Source organism: Lingula anatina, chromosome 1, assembly GCF_051362555.1.
Source record: "Lingula anatina isolate TDL-2025a chromosome 1, LinAna3.0, whole genome shotgun sequence".
Taxonomy (NCBI): domain Eukaryota; kingdom Metazoa; phylum Brachiopoda; class Lingulata; order Lingulida; family Lingulidae; genus Lingula; species Lingula anatina.
The window spans coordinates 4,927,559-4,950,147 of NC_141767.1; the positions used below are offsets into that span (position 1 = coordinate 4,927,559).

Here is a 22,589-nt window from a genome sequence, read left to right on the forward strand (position 1 = left end):
ACTAGTCCACAAAACGTGGCCAGGTTCGCCCAATATTTATCGAGATCTTACAAACCATCCTCAGTAAAAACCTATACATATGCCACTGGCTATAGACACAAACTGCGTGGGTATCCAGACCCCTGGGAGTCATTCCTGGTGAGACAAACTTTAAAAGGGTTAGAAAAACAGAACCCTTCCAAAGATACCAGGCTCCCAGTCACCCCACAAATTTTGCTCAAGTTTGTTACGGCAACGGAAGTAGTCCTCGATTCTACATATGACATAGCCTTATACAAAGCCATGTTCACATCGGCCTTCTTCGCCCTGTTTCGGCTCAGCGAAATGACCACTGGAGCCACAACCAATCACACCCTGAGAATACAGGACATTACCTTTTGCCATACCCAACAGCACTACACGGTAACTTGGAGCACCTTCAAACACTCTTCCCCGCCCTCCAACTGCCAGGTAGTACTTCGTCGTCAGAGCAAAAAAATCTGCCCCGTTTATCATCTACAACAATACTTAGCAGTGCGACCATCCATCTCTACCTCTCCGCAACTCTTCATTCAACAAACAGGAAAACCAGTCACAGGAAGCTACTTTGCAAGCATTTTAAAGAAATGCGCTATGGCTGCTGGAGAGCACGGATCTCAATTGACAAGCCATAGCTTCAGAATCGGTGGAGCAACCTGGGCTGCTCAACAAGGGATGTCAACAGAACGGATTAAGAGGTTAGGCAGATGGCGATCAGATGCCTTTTCTCGTTACATTTGCTTTTAATTTTCACTTGCCATTATACAGGGTATACGGACCCTTCCTCCGTCATGGACATAGTTGCGCAAGGCTTAGCAACATCAAGAGACATGTGATAACGCTAGAACTATGACAATAGAACAGTTACTATGGCCACAAGCCATATTTATTAATATAGTAACCATACGTGCATCTTTACATATATATATATATATATATATATATATATATATATATATATATATATATATATATATATATATATATAAAATAGATTACAACTTATACCAGAAAAGGTGATTACAACCAAGTCAACTGTATATATATAGCATTACTCTCTTCAGCCACATACACTGCGAGTTGCTCAACGAGTTAGTCACCTTTACCTATTACGGCCACACTACACATTCAGCAGAGGCAAAATAAATGTACTTATATATATATATATATACATATATATATATATATATATTTCCCTACTTCTGTCTTACTCTCTCAATTTAAAAATTATTTGGGTGGGGAGAAAAGACAATCGGCGCAGTCTTTTCTTTGGCGGCATATCAAAAGCCCCACCTTTTATAATTATGTGTTACGTCATTCTAACTAATTTTACTTAATTTCATTCATAAGTTACCAACCTTCATTCAATAGGGTGACTCCCATTTTCACCCACATCCGCACACATAATTATAAAACTTAGCAAATAATTTTATTCCATAAGTCTTGGTTATAAGATTTGTTTCTCCAAACATCTGGGGAGGATCAAGAACACACCGCTGATGAAGCGAATGATGAAGCAGCTGCAGCAAGACCTGGAAGATGTCCGATAAAAAAATGAGGGAAAGGCTCAATTTCTACTTAACTCCAGAAAACATCCCATTGCTATGTAAAGTGAAGGTTAACAATGTTATCTGGGACTCTCTTGATGCCCACTTCAGATCTTTTGATCTGAAAATGCAGAAAGGCCTAATCACCAAAGCAGTCATTGCAGGGGTGAATGCAGTCTCTACACTTAAAGCAGCTGGAGCCAATGATGACCCATTACACCAGACATTAAAACACACTACAGACAGTGTGGTCTTCATGGCAGCAGCATCAAAGGAGATAAATCTCAGAGCTACTTAAGCCAGCCATTAATGCAGATTTTGCACAACTCTGACACCCCTATTACTGAAGAGTTATTTGGACCTGATTAGATGCAAAGACTGAAAGACCCGAAGGACCAAGCAGTCCCTGCTTCCCCAGAGAGGGAGATTCCAGGTATATTACAGCTCATGGATAGACGTAATATTTTGATCATTGGAAGTAGCAAAATACATTGGAAGGTGTAAAATACACCTAGAGCAATATCCTGATTTGGAGCAATGTTTTGTTATTTGAACAGAATTTTGGAATGCAAATGCTAAATGACTCAACTGGCAATTATATGATGAGAAATTTCAGCACAATCAACAGCAGCCAGGTTTCCACTGAGAGGATCCTAAAGGAATTTTATAAGCTGAAGTCAGGTTTGTTACTCGTCCCTCCAAGAAACACAGGGAATTTGGCATATGTTACAGATGGAACAGGGGTGCTCTAAGTAAAGAAACGTCATGTAGATTTTTATGCATGACATGTAACAGCACTCATCGGCATGTTCACTGTCCAAGGAAGAATTACCAAAATATCAGTATTTATAAGTTTTGTGATTCAGGACCATGCTTCCCTCATACATTTCCATATGCAAAAATGGGGAGATATCAATGTAAATAAAACGCGATCACAAATACTTGAGGGTCAGATGCAATACATTATAGATGAAAATAAGTTTTCACTAGAAATAGAAACAGATAATATGACACCTATTTGTTCCTCTGTATTAGAAAAAGATATACAAGAATATCATTACACACTTTTGACAGAAGGCCTCACTGAAGGTTTTAGAATTCCATACAATGGTCCACTGCTGAAAAATTCAAGTACTAATTTGATATCAATGATGGAATGCCCCCAAATCCGATCAGAATAAGCACCAGAAGAATGTCACACCTACATGAAACACCTGCCAAATACCTCAAATTATCTTCCATTAGAGTTGTGCCCAAGTCCACCATGGGTTTATTCACCATCTGTCTCATCCAGAAGGACACTAGGTTAATGATGGCATTGCCAAGGAATAATTAACTATACAATATGCTATGGTTTAAGATGGATTAAAATTGTACGCGATGTAGGGACATACATGTATGCGTTCATGGCAAAAACAGATATAAAAAATGCATATCGTTTAATCCCCATTCACCAAGATTATCGATTTTCGTTGGGACTGAAATTTAATTTTTTTTACATATGGTCATGGGGGTCACTTGTTGTAATATGTGCACTGATGTGGCACATCTTGATCACGTGACCTGACATAGCGGAAATAGTAATCTGGGATGCGCCATGTCAGATGACACATTGCAACGTTTTCCTCCATAAGATTTCCATGTGTTTCTGTTGATTTTATTTTAAATTGAATCACAACATTTGGCGACAAGGATTAAAAACTTCAAAAATATAGCGAACAGTGATATTACAAATCTAGCGTTGCAGACTGCAGTTATGGATACATTGCTAGTGGACACTCATATAGAAGACAGTGACTATTCACTTATTGATGCAGCTTATGACAGCCTACTAGAGAAAAGAATATGCGAGGCAGAACGAAAGGTGACTCTAATGGAGAGGCGCATTGTAGAAATGGCTGATCAGCAAGCAAATATGGATAAAAATATCAGGAGTATTGAAGAGACTGTGAATAATATTGGACATACTATGAGAACAGAAATTGAACAACTGTCTACGTCTTTAAAACAAAGCATGGACGAATTTATTGACAATTTCAATCATAAAACTGAAGCCATCCTGAAAAAACATTCACCAGAAAGACAACCACAGCGTCGGCGTCCAAATCCGTTCAATTATAGCCAGTCATTATTGCATGAAGTCTCAAATATTCTTGTTCCTTCCGGTGCTGAGAGATCTGCCATGCCCGATGAGCCCATAGAACCTGTCCAACTTTATACAGGAGAAAAGATGAACCGTCACTCAGACGTGCCGAGCGATGTTCCAATACCTCCAATTCAGCAACATAAACAACAAGATTGCGCGTTTTCATCGCCATCACCTCCAATGATACAACGCATCGTAACTTAGGCCCCACCACCACATCACAAAGCCAATGATACAGTGTGTACTGACCATCAAGGTAGCAGAAACAAAGTGTTAGTTTATAAAATGAAACCTTTCGATGGATCCACGAAATTTAGTCATTTTTTAGTGAAATTCGATTTATAAGAGTAATGTGTTAGATATTTTGATATATAATAGTTTTGAGTTTAAGTTAAAGGTTGTGTTTATATATATAATTATTCCATAATGTGAATCAGTGCTTATTATATCACTATTATCGTAGTAAAAAGGATAAGTAACATTTAGTTTTAAGGTTGAGTATGTTTATATGTGAAGTCTCAATAAATGGATGTGGGTTCCTTATTATACTTGGTATTATAGCCATTATAAAAGAAAGGATATACTTAGAAGTGATGGGTATTGCCACACTTTGTGTCTTAATCATATTTTCATAGATGCATGTACATGTGTGTTAGTAAAATATGGGTAGTAAACAAATTTGACTTATTAAGAAGTGTAAATACTAATACACTAGTGCCGTTTTGTGCTATTTATGAAAGCATTTAAGATCAGTGGTTATTAAGGTATAAGGTTGTTTAAGATAATAATGATAATTGTTAGAAAATAAGTTAAAGGGCCCATTGTTATGAAAGTGACAAGCTTATTTACAGGAGTAAACCTGCAGTTCAGATTGATTTAGGTCAAGTATTAGTTATGATATACTGGGAAGTGAATCAAAACTTATAAGCAGTCTCACCTTAATTATGGATTAATTTATTATAAGATACAACAAGACTTATTTTTTATAGAATATAATAAATATATTTTATTGTATACTATCTTTCTGATTGCTTTAAAAATAAAACGGGGAAGAATGTTGTAATATGTGCATTGATGTGGCGTGTCTTGATCACGTGACCTGATATAGCGGAAATAGTAATCTGGGATGTGCCATATCAGATGACACCTAGCAACGTTTTCCTCCATAAGATGTCCATATGTTTCTGTTGATTTTATTTGAATTGAATCACAACACACTTGTACTATCTTGTGTGTCATCATGAACATCGAAGTCGACAATGCAAACATTACATCCTGGTCTCTGCATCGGGAATACATGAACATCAAGTCGTGATATTAAAAGACATCAGGGGCACAGGTCTCTTAGTCCACGGACCAGGTAAGGCCCGCCCCACCTGAGTGGTGATTGTTCCCACATTATTGGTCTTGTGCACACTACCAGCAATATGGACTGAAGGAGGTGCCAGCGGAACTGTCAACCACCAGTTTGCCACAATAGTGGCACAAACTAAGAGGGAAAAAAATTCTCCCCTGCACCAGTTATGGCAATGATTGTGTCAAAGGCCAAATCTGCTACTGACAGGAAAAGAAAGCCTGTGTATACTGCCATATTACAAGAAAAGTATGTACTGCTTTGAATCTTCTTTAAAATATAATATATACCCCAGTACGTTCATTTTATACTACATAAGCATATTAAGTAGATAAAATATTAGAAGAATTAGATAAAATAAACTTGTCCTTCATTACAGAATACCCGTCACTGCACAATCTGAAATATTACAACTGAAAAAGAAGAAAGGGACGGCAATGGAGTAATTGCTACAGGAAACCAGGCCAGAAGTGGATCTTCCACTTGGCAGGGTTCAGATGGGACATTTGACATTTTTCCCCCCCCCATTTCAGCATGAAAAAAATGCTCACTGAAGTTGAGGTGCTGAAAGGTATGGTGAAGACCAACACCATATACCTCAAAAAGTTGCTTGACAAAGCAGCAGCTTCACTGGAAACAAATGAAGAGCAACTTCTTGAAGAATTTGATCTTCCTACTTCTAGTGAAGTTGCTCTTGAGAGGGCAGAAGAATTGTTGGGAAGCCAACCCCATGGGCAATGCTTGGTAAGTTTTAAAATAATATTTGTTATATTTTTGCTTAGTATCCAGGAGGATACTGGATATTGAGGCACAAGTTAGAATACTTCTAGTACCATCTGGTTTATGCACTGGAGTATTTACTACAGGAAACCCATCTGGAAGTGGATCTTCCACTTGGCAGGGTGCAGACAGGATCTTGTCTGATCCAACATGTAAGTTACCCAGATACCTTGTTTGGTACATTGACATTAAGTATGGGCATGCGGTTGTCCACACAGCCAATTCAGCGTAAAGAATATAACAAAAAAAAACATATATATATATATATATATATATATATATATATATATGATGAAGAGAGATGGGGGGAAGCTTACCCACTAAAACCCCTTCCAAAGAAGAAGTTCAAAAGGCCCACTGGGTCCAATGTTGCACCTCTACCAAAACTTGCTGCTAAACATCCAGCTAGTGACAGAGTCAGCAAAAAGGCAGAATGCCCGAGGTCTCTCTTCAAATCAAAAATACTGAGGACTTCAAGAGCTACCCCTCTGTACGTTAAGAGTCACCTCAGGACACTGCCGATGATGAAGACAAGCTTTCTCTCAATTTGGGCTTGCCATTGCGACACAGTAAATTTAAGAGCACATTAATTTCTGTGAAGCTAATGGTGGATCTTACATACAAGAGGGTCCCCAAAGAGATGTTGACCAAATGGGTATGCTCACTAGAACAGTGTCTCAGTAAGGCTTCAGAAATGTAAAGAGAGACAGGGGGGTTTGGAGGCTTCTCCACTGAAACCAGCACCAAAGAAGGGCAAATGATCCACTGGGTCCAACGCTGCACCTCTGCTAAAGAGGCATAATGTTACCAGTGCCCAACAAATGTACACTGCCCTTTAGTCTTCTGGTGCTCATGGCTGCTACCCAGTGGTGTATAAAGTTTACCCTGTCAAGTAGACAAGCTTCAGTCAGTGGACTGGAGTAAGCTCATTTCAAAACTTTGAATTTCCTCAGGAGGGAATTTGCTGCTGGAAAGCTTATGGCATTAGGCAAGAAGAGCCGATCCCTGTGTCCAGGTTGCAAGAGTTTGGCAGTACAAATGCTACCAACTAATTAGTAAGACTCCATAGACTTTTAATTCACATTTTAAGTATCAATTAGATCAAATCAAAACTAAGAGAGGCACTTTTTCATGTACCCAGACCAGTAGTAGCAGTCCTGTAGGAGGTCAGATTGGGCCTACCCCATAATTCCTGTCTACCCCATAATTGGGATGAACTTAAAGACTGCATTGTCCTTCATCAAGCCCATACAGGTATAAGGCAATGATCCTTATAGAAAATGGCTTCAAGAATAAAATATACTAAAGATAAGAGAGAAAGGCAGTGCAAGAAAGCAACATTTATCTTTGATATAAAAGAACATGGAGGATAATGGACTAAAGAAGACAAATGAATTTTTTGAAGGATCTCCTTTTCAAAAATTCCAATACACTCAGTCTCAATGACCCCTTACCAGACAAACAATTTGTCCAAAAACGTAAATAAGATGCTGATGGTAATCTCCACATGATACTGGAACCAGTCCAGAAAAAATGCCCCCATCACCTTTGTCCAATGGCAGTCAGCTTTCAGCATATATTTGGCAGTCTTTTCAGCAAGAGAGACAACTTTTTAATGTATCCAGACCAGAAGAAGCAGTCCTATAGGTCAGATTGGGCAAGTCCTGCCTACCCCATAATTGGGATGAACTAGAAGACTGCATCGTCCTTCATCCAGCCCAAACAGGTGTAAGGCAAAAACCCTCACAGAAAACCACTTTGAGAATAAAGTACATCAAAGATAAAAGAAAAAGCCAGAAAACAATGTTGGTCTTAATAAACTATGATGTACTATTAGTATAAGGAGAAACAAGGAGGTTGAATTTGAGATGCATAACAGCTTGTCCATGAGTATAAAGCATTCTCTTTGGTTTGAGATTGCTTTCTGCTGATTATAGACAGATTCATGCATGTAAAAAATTATGGTCAGTAAGAAGTGAATCAAATCTGGGTAGAGCCAAGGAAAGTGTCACATCATTCAAGAATATATTGAAATGTACACATCCAGGAAAATTAAAGGTAAAAAATAGGCACATTGGATTATTCACCTGGATAGAAGATTTTACCACAAGCAAAATTAATGAGGTTGTTGAGTCACCACAATTAAGACCCCATAGAAAACATTATCTTTCACTTGGCCAACAGCTCTTAACAAAACAGATTTTCTTCTCAAGGCAAGTATTTACAACTACTGGCCAAGAGATCACTGATATTGATGTGACAAGTGTGCCCTATAGCTTAGACCCATGGATCACTACCTGGAATCTAAATCAGAAGAAAACTGGTTGTCTTGATATCATGGGAACCAGAGTTGGAAATAACTGCCCGTCCCAACGTCCTTGACGGTCTAATTTCATGAAGGACGGGTAAAAATAATTTGGAGACCGTCCTGTGGTCGGGCCGCACTTTGATGTCGTTAGTAGATCTGAGCGTGAAACATCGCGTCTTTCTTGATTTTGATTTTCACACATTTACCTATATATAAGTATTTTTAAAATATAAATCACATGAGCATTCCGAATATGGGAAAATAGGTCAGAGACACGTCATTACATCCGAGTACTTCCGACTTTTACCGCAGGAAGATTCGCTGCAATAAGCCAATCAAATGTAAGGTAACATCAGTAATATGATAAAGAAGACAATGTGGCGAGCTAATGTAGCGTACATTCACAGTGCCTTAAATTTTGGCATCCTTTAATGAAGAGTCCATTTTTATACCGTTTAAATTTGTCCAGAATGTTCTTCCTTGACGAAAGCGGGCCGTAAACTGAACGGCACGTGTTGCAATATAAAATTTGACGGTTTTCGTTACATATCAGCCAACTAAACTCTGCTTTCCAACTTGGAACAATCGTCTGCTTATTTTGGTTGTAGTCTTTACGGTCCTCCGTCGCTGGTCGCTTTTCACGATTTTTTTCAGGAAGGCCAAGAAACTTTCGAAGTGTTTCTAAAGACGTAGAAGACAATGTACGCTATATTAGCTCGCCACATTGTCTTCTTTATCATATAACCGATGTTACCAAGCATTTGTAACCCATTTAATATTGAGCCAGAATGGATAGTTTTGAAGAATTTACTGTATAAAAAGTAGGTTGCATATTTAAGGTTAACAGAACTATATATTATTAAGAGAGTACAGTATCAGTATTGGTAAGAGTTCATGTTTTAACTGTATTGCAAATGAAATACAAGGTGCATGTCATGTCGTGGACCAAAATCAATGAGCTGTATGGAGAGCGGTGCTCAAATGTATTAGGTTTAGTTGATTTACTTCTGTCACTGCATGCTGGTACAGTAGAGTATGAACGTGGGTTTTCCCAGATGAAGATGATCAAGAATCAATGGAGAAACAAGTTGAAAGCATCATCTATGACTCTGCTAATGTCAATCCACCTTCATTCAAGCACAATTCAAGAATCTGCCCCCAAACCAGCAATAACTCAGTGGTGCACTGGTGCAAGAAGAAGGCCAACTTTCATGGAAAGATGCAAGCCCAAATCTACTGTTGACCCATTTGAGGAGATTATTGTTGATGTGGAGCAGGGTAAAAGGGAGGGCACCAGCGTTCAGGTGCCAAGTGAGCAGCCAACAAAATCTGTTGACTTGGACTCTGAGTCAGATTTTTCAGACATGGAAGAGAGGGATGATGACTACAGTGAATCTGGTGGAGATGATTAAGGGAATTTATTTAGCAAAAATCTCATGAGTAAATGCAGGGGTTTTTCAATAAATATTTTGAAGAGTTAAAACAATTCAAACAGAATGACTTGATCTTTGGTAAAGTGAAGTTTTCATATACCAGGACAAGCACTGTGACTTGCAGTTGACATTCACCAATTTTATTCACCAAACTGATACTATTTTCCTTGCAAGCTGCTACTGCTTACCATGCCAATGATTTGATAGTTAAGTTTTGAATTTTAATGCTCCTTTCATGAAAATTGCAGTGAAGTAGATACTTCAGTTAAATTAAAATACTTGCTCTTCAGTACTGACTGTATTGACTACGGTATTGTGCATTTTGTTTCTGGCAAACGGTTTTGCTATAATTTTGTTTTAATAGATATTAGGTAAGGTGCATATATATGTTTATTTTTATTTATTTATTCATTTATTTATTTTTATCTATTTTATTTTTCTATTTTATTTTTATTTATTTTATTTTTTATTTTTTGCAATCCATGATGTATGGGTGGGGGTACAGACCATAACTGAATAAAAAAATTAATTTGATTCTTTGGTATAAAGACAGCACTGGTATTATGACTTTTATTTATGAAGTTTGAAAGAAAACAACATTCAAAAATGTCTTGAATTATTAAATTTAGTCATACATGCATTCTATTATCATAGTTCTGTCGATTTTATGAGGACAGGCTGGTTTATGTTAGGACGGGTAACTTTCAAGAGTAACCTGTCCTGCTGTCTGGTTGAATGTTAAGAGGAGTTTCCAACCCTGCTGGTAACAAAAACTAACATGCCAAAAAAAATAAATAAATAAATAAAATAAAACCAAAAAGAAAAATATGCAAAACTTTTTTCAAAAATCCAATCAAGCAACTTCACCAAATAGATAAATGCATGAATCATCAGATAACATTACCGAGTGAATTGTATAAACTACAGCAATATGGACAGATGGAAGTGATTGCTGCACGCACAGACATTACTATCTGTACATTATACTAAAAACTAGCAGGTATAAAATGATTGCCATTTGTTCAAACAGTGCACTGTGTACACATTAAAAATTAAGCAGTCTGAATTACAAAACTAAATCTACATTAATCACTGGTGTTGGCATCTATGAGATCTCCATAATAAGCTGTCACTGTTTTAAGCTTTTTGTTCAGGAAGTTCTGCTCTATTTCCACCTTACCACCTGGACCAGCAAGGGAGATCAACTGAAAAGAAATGTGCAAATATAAAAATTACTTTCATATTTTGATAAAAAAAGATCAAAGTTTTTATAACATTTGTTTCTGCAATATGTCCCAGTTTCCTTTAAATCTTCCCTTAAAGTGAACATTATGCCACACACCTAGGCTACATACATCATTTTCAAATAAAGACATGTTCCGTTACCTGTTCCACATTTACATTCCTGGGTGCAAAATAAGCAATGTTGTTTGATATTTTCTTTGCTTTCTCAAATATGGCAAATGTATGAATGTTAAGGATAATACATACAGTTGGTTTACACACACACGTTTTTATGTTGGAAAAATTGAACCATGACATCGAGAAAAAATATTCTTACTTCTTACGGGTTATCAATTTAATTTTTAACTCACAATTACCAAGACTTAATAAATAGCATAAGATCAATTTAATATTTCAATTTTCAATTGATTCCCATGGAGAACATGTTATATTGTACTAAATAAATGTTAATGATATAAAAAAAGGATCTGTGTGCCTCTGTAAACACACAGATGGTAGCTCAATATTTCTTTCTTCTTTTTGTCTCTGATATCTATTTAAGCTTAATGCCATACAGTTTTCAAAGGATATCCATCAATCTGGATCATAGTGTGGAGGTCAAAGACCTCTGCATTGAGGTAGTCTGGTCCTCCCCAGGGCGGACTCAGGAAGACCACATCTGCCTTTAGCTCTGTGGCCACTTCCATGTAATCGCCCTGGATAAACTCAATCCTGTCAGCCACACCATACACCTCCGCATTGTGTTTGGCACATTCTAGCTTCACTGGGTCTATGTCAATTGCTATCACTACAAAAAAGACAAAAATAATACATCCTACTGAACTGAGCAATTTTCTTTGAGAGTAATATTCTACTGTGAGCAAACAAGGAATAGTGAAAAAGAAATCAGCAAGACATTACTACACTCTGTAGCTATTTGCATAAATACAAATGTGAAACTGTAAAATAATTTTAAACAAGGCAGCAAAGCTGTCAAATGTACAGACAAAAAGCAGGAAATAACTATGCACAAAATAGGCTACTGTTTATTCTGATGCAAAAGTACATTATGTTAAACTGTAAATTCAACATCAAATTTTAATTATGCTCAACAGGTAATACCAATGAAAGTAAAATGTGTAACAAGCATAAGGCTTCAGGCCCATGAGAGTTCAAGTTCACACTTTGAAAATGTATAACTTCCAGAAAAAGAAGCCAATTAGACTGCTTTTCCAACTCAGGCTGCATGCCAATTTTCGAACTTGACCTCCGTTTTAGTAAGATCGATTACTCCTGAGAGTTTCACGACAACAGGCCTATCGGTTTTCCTTGAAATGTGTTTACAGTGTTGCATATATGTTGAAAAGTGAAAGAAAAAAGCATAACTTCTACAATAATGGCCCGATCATCCTGATTTTCGAACTTGACCTGCATTTTATGAATATTCATCAGCTCTTTAAATATAAAGCCCAAAAGTAAAACTGCCTTCCACTTATCGTGTTTACAATGAAAGTGCAAGGTGCCGGCAACAGCGATGACGGCGACGACAGACGCAGGTGATGGCAATATGTACAGACACATCTGTACATATTTACTGTACTGTTTGAGAACAGTAAGTGACATGGTTTTTCTTAAATGGTCATCATGGGAGCAGTGCCCAAAATAGTTTTTTTTCAAATTTTGATGCAATATTACATAATGTTTAACAGCATAATGACCATCAATTTTTAATAATAAAATATTAGTATCATGGATATTCAGAAAATGTGACTAGCAAAGGTCTTTAGGCCCATGGAACTTCAAAGCCACAACTTGAAAATGCCAAAATGTAAACAAGACAGCACTGTTCTGAAATGGGTTTATTTCCATTTTTAACAATTTTTAACATAAAACAAAATTAACAGTTAACTGCCATTTTTATATGATCAACTAAGAAAATTGATGAGATGGGAAAAATATCAATAGAATAGTGTCAAATGTCCAATTTCCTCCATTCTGAGATTCTGAACATAGTGAATGATTCAATCTGACAAACTGCAATGATATGAGTTTATTTCCATTTTTGAAACTTTATTACACAATACACAATAACAAGTTTAACATCATTTTTACAAAATCAACTAACAATGTAGTAAAGATGCAGGAAATGTCAAAAAAACACTTTTACATATCTTATTAATTAAATAATGAAACTGTTAACATGCCTAAGAATTGAATCTAAGGAAATGTAAAAAACAGCATAACTTCTAAAATAATGGCCTGATTATGCTGATTTTTGAACTTGACTTGCGTTTTAGCAGGATTGACCACTCCTGTGAGTTTAATGACAATTGGCCTATCTGTTTTTCTTATATTGTGTTTACAGTGTTGCATATATATATGCTGAAAAAAGAAAAAAAAGCATAACTACTAAAATAGTGGCCCGATCATGCCAATTTTCGAACTTGACCTGCGTTTTAGTAAGATCAATTTTTCCTGTGAGTTTCATGACAACAGGCCTATCGGTTTTCGTTGAAATGTGTTTACAGTGTTGCATATATGCTGAAAAGTGAAAAAACAGCATAACTTCTACAATAATGGCCCGATCATGCTGATTTTCGAACTTGACCTGCATTTTATGAATATTCATCAGCTCTGTAAATATAAAGCCAAAAAGTAAAACTGCCTTCCACTTATCGTGTTTACAAGGCAAGTGCACGGCGCCGACGGCGACGGCGACGACAGACGCAGATGATGGCAATATGTACAGACACATCTATATATATTTACTGTACTGTTTGAGAACAGTAAGTGACATGGTTTTTCTTAAATGGTCATCATGGGAGCAGTGCCCAAAATAGGTTTTTTTCAAATTTTGATGCAATATTACATAATGTTTAACAGCATGATGACCATCAATTTTTAATAATAAAATATTAGTATCATGGATATTCAGAAAATGTGACTAGCAAAGGTCTTCAGGCCCATGGAACTTCAAAGTCACAACTTGAAAATGCCAAAATGTAAACAAGACAGCACTGTTCTGAAATGTTTTTTTTTTTCCATTTTTAACAATTTTTAACATAAAACAAAATTAACAGTTTACTGCCATTTTTATATTATCAACTAAGAAAATTGATGAGATGGGAAAAATATCAACAGAGCAGTGTTAAATGTCCAATTTCTTCCATTCTGAGATTCTGAACATAGTGAATAATTCAATCTGACAAACTGCAATGATATGAGTTTATTTCCATTTTTGAAACTTTATTACACAATACACGATAACAAGTTTACCATCATTTTTACAAAATCAACTAACAATGTTGTAAAGATGCAGGAAATGTCAAACAAACACTTTTACGTATCTTATTAGTTTAATAATGAGACTGTTAACATGCCTAAGAATTGAATCTGAGGAAATGTGAAAAATATGCTGAAAAGTGAAAAAACAGCATAACTTCTACAATAATGGCCCGATCATGCTGATTTTCGAACTTGACCTGCGTTTTATGAATATTCATCAGCTCTGTAAATATAAAGCCAAAAAGTAAAACTGCCCTCCACTTATCGTGTTTACAAGGAAAGTGCACGGCGCCGGCATCGGCATCGGCATCGGCATCGCCATCGGCATCGCCATCGGCGACGACAGACGCAGGTGATGGCAATATGTACAGACACATCTGTGTCTGTACATAAAAAGTCACCTGAAACTGACAAATGTATGATTGTTTTTTTTGTACAACCCAATGCCTGCATAAAATCCAATAGGAAATTACCTAATTTTACATCAGCAGAAATCCTTCAAAATGACCTTGCAAAACACAAAACGTACCTCTTTCACAAGTCAAAGCAAACTGAATGGCATTTCCACCAACTCCACAGAAAGCATCAACTATCAGGTCACACCGACATCTCTCAGCAATATGCTCAGCAATCTTTTCAGGAGTAACAGAAAACCAACCCTCTACAAAAAAAAATTAAAATAAAAAATCAATTAAAAAATTACAACATTTTCATCTTTAAAATTATAATTTGGTATACTTAAGTTAAGATTTATTCAGACAAATGCATCTAACAAAATATCTAAGAAAAGTTGTAGGTGTTACAACGCAAAAAAAAAATTATATGAAGAAAATGCTCTACAACATTACCTCTGTCTAACATCACTCCTTCATCAAATCTAGAGAAAAGCCTATATCTTTGTGCCCAGTATTTCCTCAACTCCGGGTCCTTAGCAATAGAGTCTGGCATTGGAGTAAATTTTCTTTTATGTCGTTTCTTTCTTGGCCTTTTGCTATCTTTCACAACTACACCTACTTGCCCACTACTTCCAGGTCCGTCAAACTTCTCTGTATCCGAAGAAGATGATAATGAAGAATCAGATTTCTCTTCATCTTCATCTCCTTGGTTCTCATTATCCACTACTGCAACTCTGTCTGCTCCATCTTGTGGAAGAATAACATGACCAGTGTCTGATATGTAATCAGTGGTACCACTTTGTGTTTGTGGTTGCTCTCCATCCTCAACTAGTGGTTCATTTGGGTCCCCTTCCATTTTACCAAGAAAATGTTTAACTTTAGTTAAAGTTTTGCTCTCTTTCAATATAGACCCATCTTCGTCAAATTTTATGTGGACAGGTTTTTTGCCCAAGTTGAGTTCCTTGTTAACCTGTTTTAGTTTCTTTTCTTTGAATGTGACATGAGCTCCTTGAATCTTGGATTGTGAGCCCAGCCTGAAAATATCATAAATTTAAACTTGCTGCTTTTCTTTCCAGTGCAGATCTCAAGCAATACGTGCTTTGAAATGTGCTCAATTTTCAATACAGACACTCACAAGAAAAAAATTAAGTTAATATCTATTGGCCAGTCTTACCTAAATAATTACAACAGAGCACACATGCATTTTTTCTTATTATAAACAGTAATCCCATCTGATACAATAATACCTGTTCTCGTTTGGAGTTAATTTATAACCCATAAGTTCAAAAGCACTTGTCATTCTTTTCCTTTTTTTCTCTGCAATTTCAGAATCATCTCTACAATTTTCTTCATCTATTTGGTCATCAGTATCATCATCATCTTCATCAGCTTTTTCCTCATCATATATGTCAGCTTCATGGCTATCAAATAGTATTAATAATAGATTTAAGATAAATCTAAGACTAAAAGAATGATAGCAAGCATTATCAATCATAGGCATAGGTGTGTTGTGGCTTTTTCAAACAACTTACAGCATTTCCTAGTTATGTAGTGGTTCACTGTTATTTACCAAAAATTAAAAGTCAAAATTTCCATGCCATCCATATTAATTACTAACTGACTTTTCAAAATTAGTTATTGATGTGCCATTTTTCATAGCGTAGGAGGTTTTACCCATCTATAGTCTTTGATGCCCTTTCCTCTGGTGGTTCGTCATCTCCATCTTCTCCACTGACTGAAAGACTGCCACTGTTGTGCTTATGTGCAGGCTGTATATGAGTTGCTGAATATATTTATAAACAAAAAAGTTTTGATCTTCATTTAACATATTATTGAAGTTTAAATGATATATGAAAGACAGTTAACCAGTATTCTAGTCAAATGAACGATCCTGAGTCATTTCATTTCAGAAAGATGATAAAACAAAGCATGTTAACTCTAACAACAGACAACATACTGTAATGCCTCACCAGTGCTGCCCTCTAGTTTTTGATTTTGCCCAGCTCTTTTTTGTCTATTTCTTTTACTCCCACCATCCTGTGGCCCATCTTCATCATCAGCATCATCAACTCTATCATCAGAATTTTTAATGTTCTCTGACAGATTTTGATCAACATTTTCCTCACAATCTCCAACCTGATCAATATCATTTGTTTGACCATTGGGTTGACAAGTGCCCAGACATGGCAGTTGCTCTGGCTCTTCAACTTGTTCGGAAGACTGACTGTCAACTCTGCTGTAGGCAGAACTAAACTCTGTGAAATAATACCAATATACTTCCATATAATGTTCATCCCACAGGGATTTCCACTCCTCAGCATATGCCTCTTCATCATTCAACTGTGCACTTCCGTAAGTGTTGTCTTGGTCTGAATTATGGTAATCATAATCTGATGCTGCAGCAGCATCTGATATTGCATTACCACTGTTATTATTAGTATCAGATTGTGCTGCATAGTCATGGAGAAACTGTATTTCCTGTACTTGGGAACTGCTTGACAAATCTCCATTCACTTCCTCATTACATCCCATATTCAGATCCTGTATTTTTTCTGTCACATTTTTCATAGTGACTTCTATTTTCAAATCAAATTCAGCATTGTGGTCCGTATTCAATTTTGGTAGCGACATGTGAGAATTAGAAATATTTTGATAAACTGCCTCTTCCCTATTTTCAGACCCAGAGTGTTTGTCACATGACAGGGCATTCACATCAGTAGCTTTAATAGTCTCACTGGTAGCTGAAAGTGTATCTCCAGTAGATACAGGCACCATAACATCAGAGTGAATCACATGACAATCAGAGTTTGACTGTGAAGCTAATCCACTGATATCTCCATCTTCTAACTGATGTTGACTTGTTTTTGGTGCACACCCTGATGAAGGAGAGTCGGAACAATTCTTCGCAGATTCCACTACCTCATCCTCATAATCTACACTGTCTGTCTGTTCACATGAAGATATCTCTACTTCCATCATGACAGGCATCTGATTGAGGCTATCACAGTCAATGTAATCTGGGTATTTCTCCAGCCAGGTCAGCCACACCAACTGGTCTCCATACTGCGCCCAGTAGGCCTGCCACTGCTTCTCTACCTGGTCACTGTAGGTATTATTTGTGTTGAGTAATTCTGTGCTCTCCATCTGAGATGTTGTGAACACTTCTTGGGGGTCAGCTTTAGACCTTTCAGATACTAAGTTTCTTGGCTCTTTTCTTCTTTTCTATCAAAAGTAGACAGCAAAGATTTAGACTTTTGTTGAAATAATAACAGTCCACAAAAAGGATTTTCTAATTGGACAATATATGGTTTCAGATCTTATTCTGTGATGACCTGAGACAAGCATGTTATATAAAAATAGCTATAAAAATACAATATTCAATGTTTTTCTTTCACATTCATAATCATTAAACTTTTTCTTTATGTTATTACTTTTAATGAAGATCGAATGTCATTAAGAATTGCCATTATTTTACATTAGCATCTAAAGATTCACTCAACCTTTGAGTTAGTTTTCTTAGCAGCACCAAACTCTACTGGCAAGCCAAGCTTCTTCATCATTTCAACTTCAAGATCAACATTCAAATCTGCATTGAAAATGTTAAGCAAAATCAAATGCGACTTTATAACAGCATCTTTTAAATGAATGGTCTTTTCACAAAAAAAAGTGCAAGATTTCCTGTAATTTATATAAAGTAACTTAAGAATACATTAACAAGAGAATGTAGTCTCACATCCACTAGCAGCAATTTTAGTAGGGTGGGTAAACATAAGTGATTTTGGTGAAGTTCACCAATAAAGGAGTGTGGAGGAACTAGAATAATTATGTCTTGACAGAACACCCAAACTACCTGTGCAATTTGAATCCACTTCTGCAAATCTCTGTTTGTCATCAAAGTTTTCATGGATTTCATCTTTTCCTTCCTTTGTACAATCAACATCATCATTTACTGGTTTCCCAAAGATGCCCATCTTGTATAAATCACTGTCCCTTTAAACGAAGTATAAAACACACTTTCATCAACATTTATAAGTATTGATAAACTTTTAATTTTTTCAACCAGATTTTTACTTCAAATGATCTGTCTATTCTACAGATCTTCTTTGCACTGTGACTAAAACAAACATCCTTTTCTTCAAACACATGGATATTATATAGCATCATTTCAATACTGCAATCCCTTTTTAATTAATAGTATTTCAAATACCTTATGAGAGCTCGTGTACAGTGGCACTCCACGGCATATGATACCTCCAAACCTTGTATATACATTTTTGCCTCAGCAAGTCTACTCCATCTGTAACACATCTTGAAGTAGCCACTCCACACAGCTTGGTTATTGTTGTTGATTTGCAAACTTAACAAAAAAGGATTAAAATGATTCGATTATTACTTCTAATGCAAGTGTTAACTAGTATCTTGGACCTAAATATGAAAGGACATGAAACGCGGCATCTTCCTTTGAAGCTATGTGCGTTCGTGTAAACATTTGCCCATTGTCTCAGATAAGCTGTTTTGATAGCTCCATGGGAGCCTGAACAACTTATTATCAAGGTAGCACGCGCTGTGCCTCATTGAAATTCTTTTGTTCTGTTGCATGGATAACGCAATTTCTCGCGGTCCCTCGTGGTTGCTATGATACAGCATTGCCTCCATCTTGCAGTTGCTAGCACATAGACTTGCGCCAACACGTGGAAATTTGTTTCGGGTTTTCAGTATCTTTTCCTGTTACCTCATTAAAACGACCATTACCCAAGTAAATATAATCATGAAGTTTGCATGTGTACATGTCCACATTTATACTTTAATTAAAAGACCAATGAGGGTGTTTGTCCATCGTCTCTATGCTGTTTAGGGACTCCAATTTAAAAATGAAAACTATTAATTATCATTCTCAAACTGGAGCAGACCATCGGCGGTAATGTGTAAATATATATATACTTCAGAGCAGTGATAATGTCAACTTTGATAAAAGAATATTAAAAGGCCCACAGGTGCGTTTTTGTGCGTAACGAATGTGTGTGTGGTGCCATATTGCAATAAGAGCCCACATTGAAAGTTAAAAAAATAATAATTTTCATTCTCAGACTGGAGCAGACCATAGTCGGTAATGTGTAAATACATATATACTTCAAAGCAGTGTTAATGTCAACTTTGATAAAAGAATATTAAAAGGCCCACAGGTGCGTTTTTGTGCGTAACAAATGTGTTTGTGGTGCCGTATTGCAATGAGAGCCCATATTGAAAGTTAAAAAAATACTAATTATCATTCTCAGACTGGAGCAGATCGTAGCCGGTAATGTGTAAATATATATATACTTCAAAGCAGTGTTAATGTCAACTTTGATAAAAGAATATTAAAAGGCCCACAGGTGCGTTTTTGTGCGTAACGAATGCGTGTGTGGTGCCATATTGCAATAAGAGCCCACATTGAAAGTTAAAAAAATAATAATTTTCATTCTCAGACTGGAGCAGACCGTAGTCGGTAATTTGTAAAATTATATATACTTCAGAGCAGTGTTAATGTCAACTTTGATAAAAGAATATTAAAAGGCCCCCAGGTGCATTTTTGTGCATCAAGAATGCGTGTGTATTGCCCTATTGCAACGAGAGCCCATATTGAAAGTTAAAAATATTAATTATCATTACATAATTCGGGCTCACATGAGCAAGTAACATAAACCTTTACATATTGTACACAGCAGTGTAAATGCCACCGTTATCTAAACGGTACGTAAAAAATACCAGACCTAAAACGATGTCACCGAGTTGAATAAATCGGAGAGGAATTGCGTCATTTTAATTCAAGACACGATTGAAGGTTTCATTATTGCCGCGTCTCAGGCTAATTTCTCACATAGAGAGAAAAGTTTGACACTAGAAATATTTTCCAATCGGACCATAGCTGAAAACAAGTATACTACACTACAATTGTACAATTTTGAATGCTCATTTTACGGCAACAAACAAGATTGCCTTTACCACATAGGGCATTTTGAATTCCTCCATGAACAAACATAACAAATTCTCACATAGTTTCCAAATTCACAGAACAAATTGTACTAATACTTAATCTCTATAAGTGTATTGTCCCATCCACCCGATGGATTGACTCACGTTATCGCGAACTACCTGCCCAAATGACACAAAAAGTCATCGACAACTGCAATATGCTCGCTACTTGTACAGGAGGTCACGTGATCCGAACGCACATGGTTTCGCGAGGAGCTCACGTTAAGCCGATTATCCTTTGATGTAGCTCAGCGTTTCATGTCCTTCTCTTATTATGTCCATGCTAGTATGAACATAGAACACGTTTTTGGTGGTGCTGTTGAAGCATCCCAAACTCGATGGCCAGGTTCTGTTCAGCTTTAAATATTTTAAAGTCCTAGTAAGAACTACCGCTTAAAGATGCATACAAAGTCAATTTTTTGTCACAAAAACCAACCAAATACCAGCATGTAGTTTCAAGTAGGACAACTAAGAGAATTACCAAAAGGCATTGTTTAATTTTACCCGAAAATGATGTTTGAATGGATTTTTCTGCTAGTATTCTATATGCTGTACATGTATACAGTATGCCAATGGGGAAGAAAAGTACCGGTAGGTCCGAAAGTAGGTTAAATTTCTGACCAAAAATTTAAAGAAAGGAGCAGTCTAAAGCTCTTTTATGGCTGATCAAGTGATCGATTCATTTTATCCCTTGGCATGTCGAATTTATTTGAGTCATAATAAGAAACTAGTAGAAGTAGGTAGATCACAATCCGCTAGGGGCGCTACAGTCGTAACTGTCCACGGGCAGTGAAGTGTTAAACTGAAGTCGGCCTGCTGACAGTTCGCCTATGGAACCCCTTTTTTAAATCTCTCTTTTAGCGCTGCGTAAAAAAACTAATACAAGCCATTAACTAAATAAGTTGTAAATCAAAGAGTAAAATCCGGTCACATGATTTTCCCATGTTGCAGTCTTTGACAAGTTTCGGTTCTGCTTGTTTTAAGTTTTGCCTCTACAAAATGCTAAAAAATTTCAGGTAAGTGCTGGTATCATCTTTTTGAAATTTATATCCAGCAAAGTTTATGAAATTTGCTATATTATGTAGAAAAATCATGAAATTTGAAGGTTGCGAAGTATAGTTAATTTAATCCGCAATATTACATGATGTGAAAATTACCACAGGGAAATAGCTCTGCCCTGATTAGTCACAGGCTATGTGAGCCAGACAATAGGCTGAGCACACAAAGACACACAGGGTGCTCTGCTGCGCCTGAGTGATCACTGCTGGTCAGTGGGCACAGGTTTTGAGCTGAGAAGTGTGGACACTTTTGGTGGATTTTTGCAGTTAAAAAACTTCAATATCTTTGTTGCTTGTAGGAATATTTAAAAAATTCCAAATGATTTCATCCTGTTTTTGCATTACCTTTCAGATGATATAAGTATTTTAATTTTCTGATCAGTTTGAAAATTTTTCTGATATACCTAGTAGAAGTGGTTTACATGTGTTACTGGGAATCCACGCTCCAACGATGCTCGGTTCGTATGTACCTTAAAAATTTTAAATGCAGTTAAATATGTGTAGCACGTTTATATTCCACTTGCTTTGTAACTACAGTTAGCACTCGCAATTAATTTAATGGTCTAAATTCGGGTTGAGCCTGCTCATAAAGCCTACTGAGTACAGTACAGTACGTCTCACTCATTGCATTCGTATCAAATATCTCATCTGACACGAATTTTGAGCTTTTGAAATCATGTTTTAATTCTCTCAAACAAACTTACCGCGCTGATAGATCACAGCTGACTGCTTTAGTTCATCTTCAAACTGACTGCATATAAAATTGAGAAGTTGTCCACTTTCAACAATGTGCTTGGGTTTAGCCTTGACCTTGATAGTTATAAGGCACACTCGGTTCAGCACAACACTTCTATGAGCACAACTAGCGCACTCAGCGCACCTGTTATATTTACTACAGTAAAACAAAAACGAAATCTAATGTCTCAAATGGTGGTTTTCGTTTACATGATTTCTCTGTATCAGGGTTGCAAATTTATTTCTCTTTTCGCAATACATAATGGTGGTTTAAGATCGAAGTCCCAACGATCA

General features: G+C 36.6%; 1 protein-coding gene across 3 annotated transcripts; it reads right to left on the minus strand.

Moving 5' to 3' along the window:
• Positions 1-10,142: 10,142 nt before the first annotated feature.
• On the minus strand, positions 10,143-22,417 carry LOC106175686 (trimethylguanosine synthase). Of its 3 annotated transcripts, none has more exons than XM_086999094.1 (12): positions 22,265-22,417; positions 18,698-18,847; positions 18,341-18,480; positions 17,991-18,076; positions 16,461-17,712; positions 16,165-16,273; positions 15,738-15,911; positions 14,944-15,524; positions 14,625-14,756; positions 11,400-11,618; positions 10,973-11,049; positions 10,143-10,791 (listed from the first exon to the last, which is right to left on the minus strand). In XM_086999094.1, the coding sequence occupies exons 2-12, from the start codon at positions 18,796-18,798 to the stop codon at positions 10,672-10,674; spliced, it is 2,991 nt and encodes a 996-aa protein (XP_086855220.1). In that variant the 5' UTR covers positions 18,799-18,847; positions 22,265-22,417; the 3' UTR covers positions 10,143-10,671. The 3 variants fall into 3 exon arrangements, with proteins under 3 accessions (XP_086855220.1, XP_086855221.1, XP_086855222.1); XM_086999095.1 differs by having other exon boundaries at positions 18,698-18,843; positions 22,265-22,411; XM_086999096.1 differs by lacking the exons at positions 17,991-18,076; positions 22,265-22,417 and having other exon boundaries at positions 18,698-18,842.
• Positions 22,418-22,589: the final 172 nt, after the last annotated feature.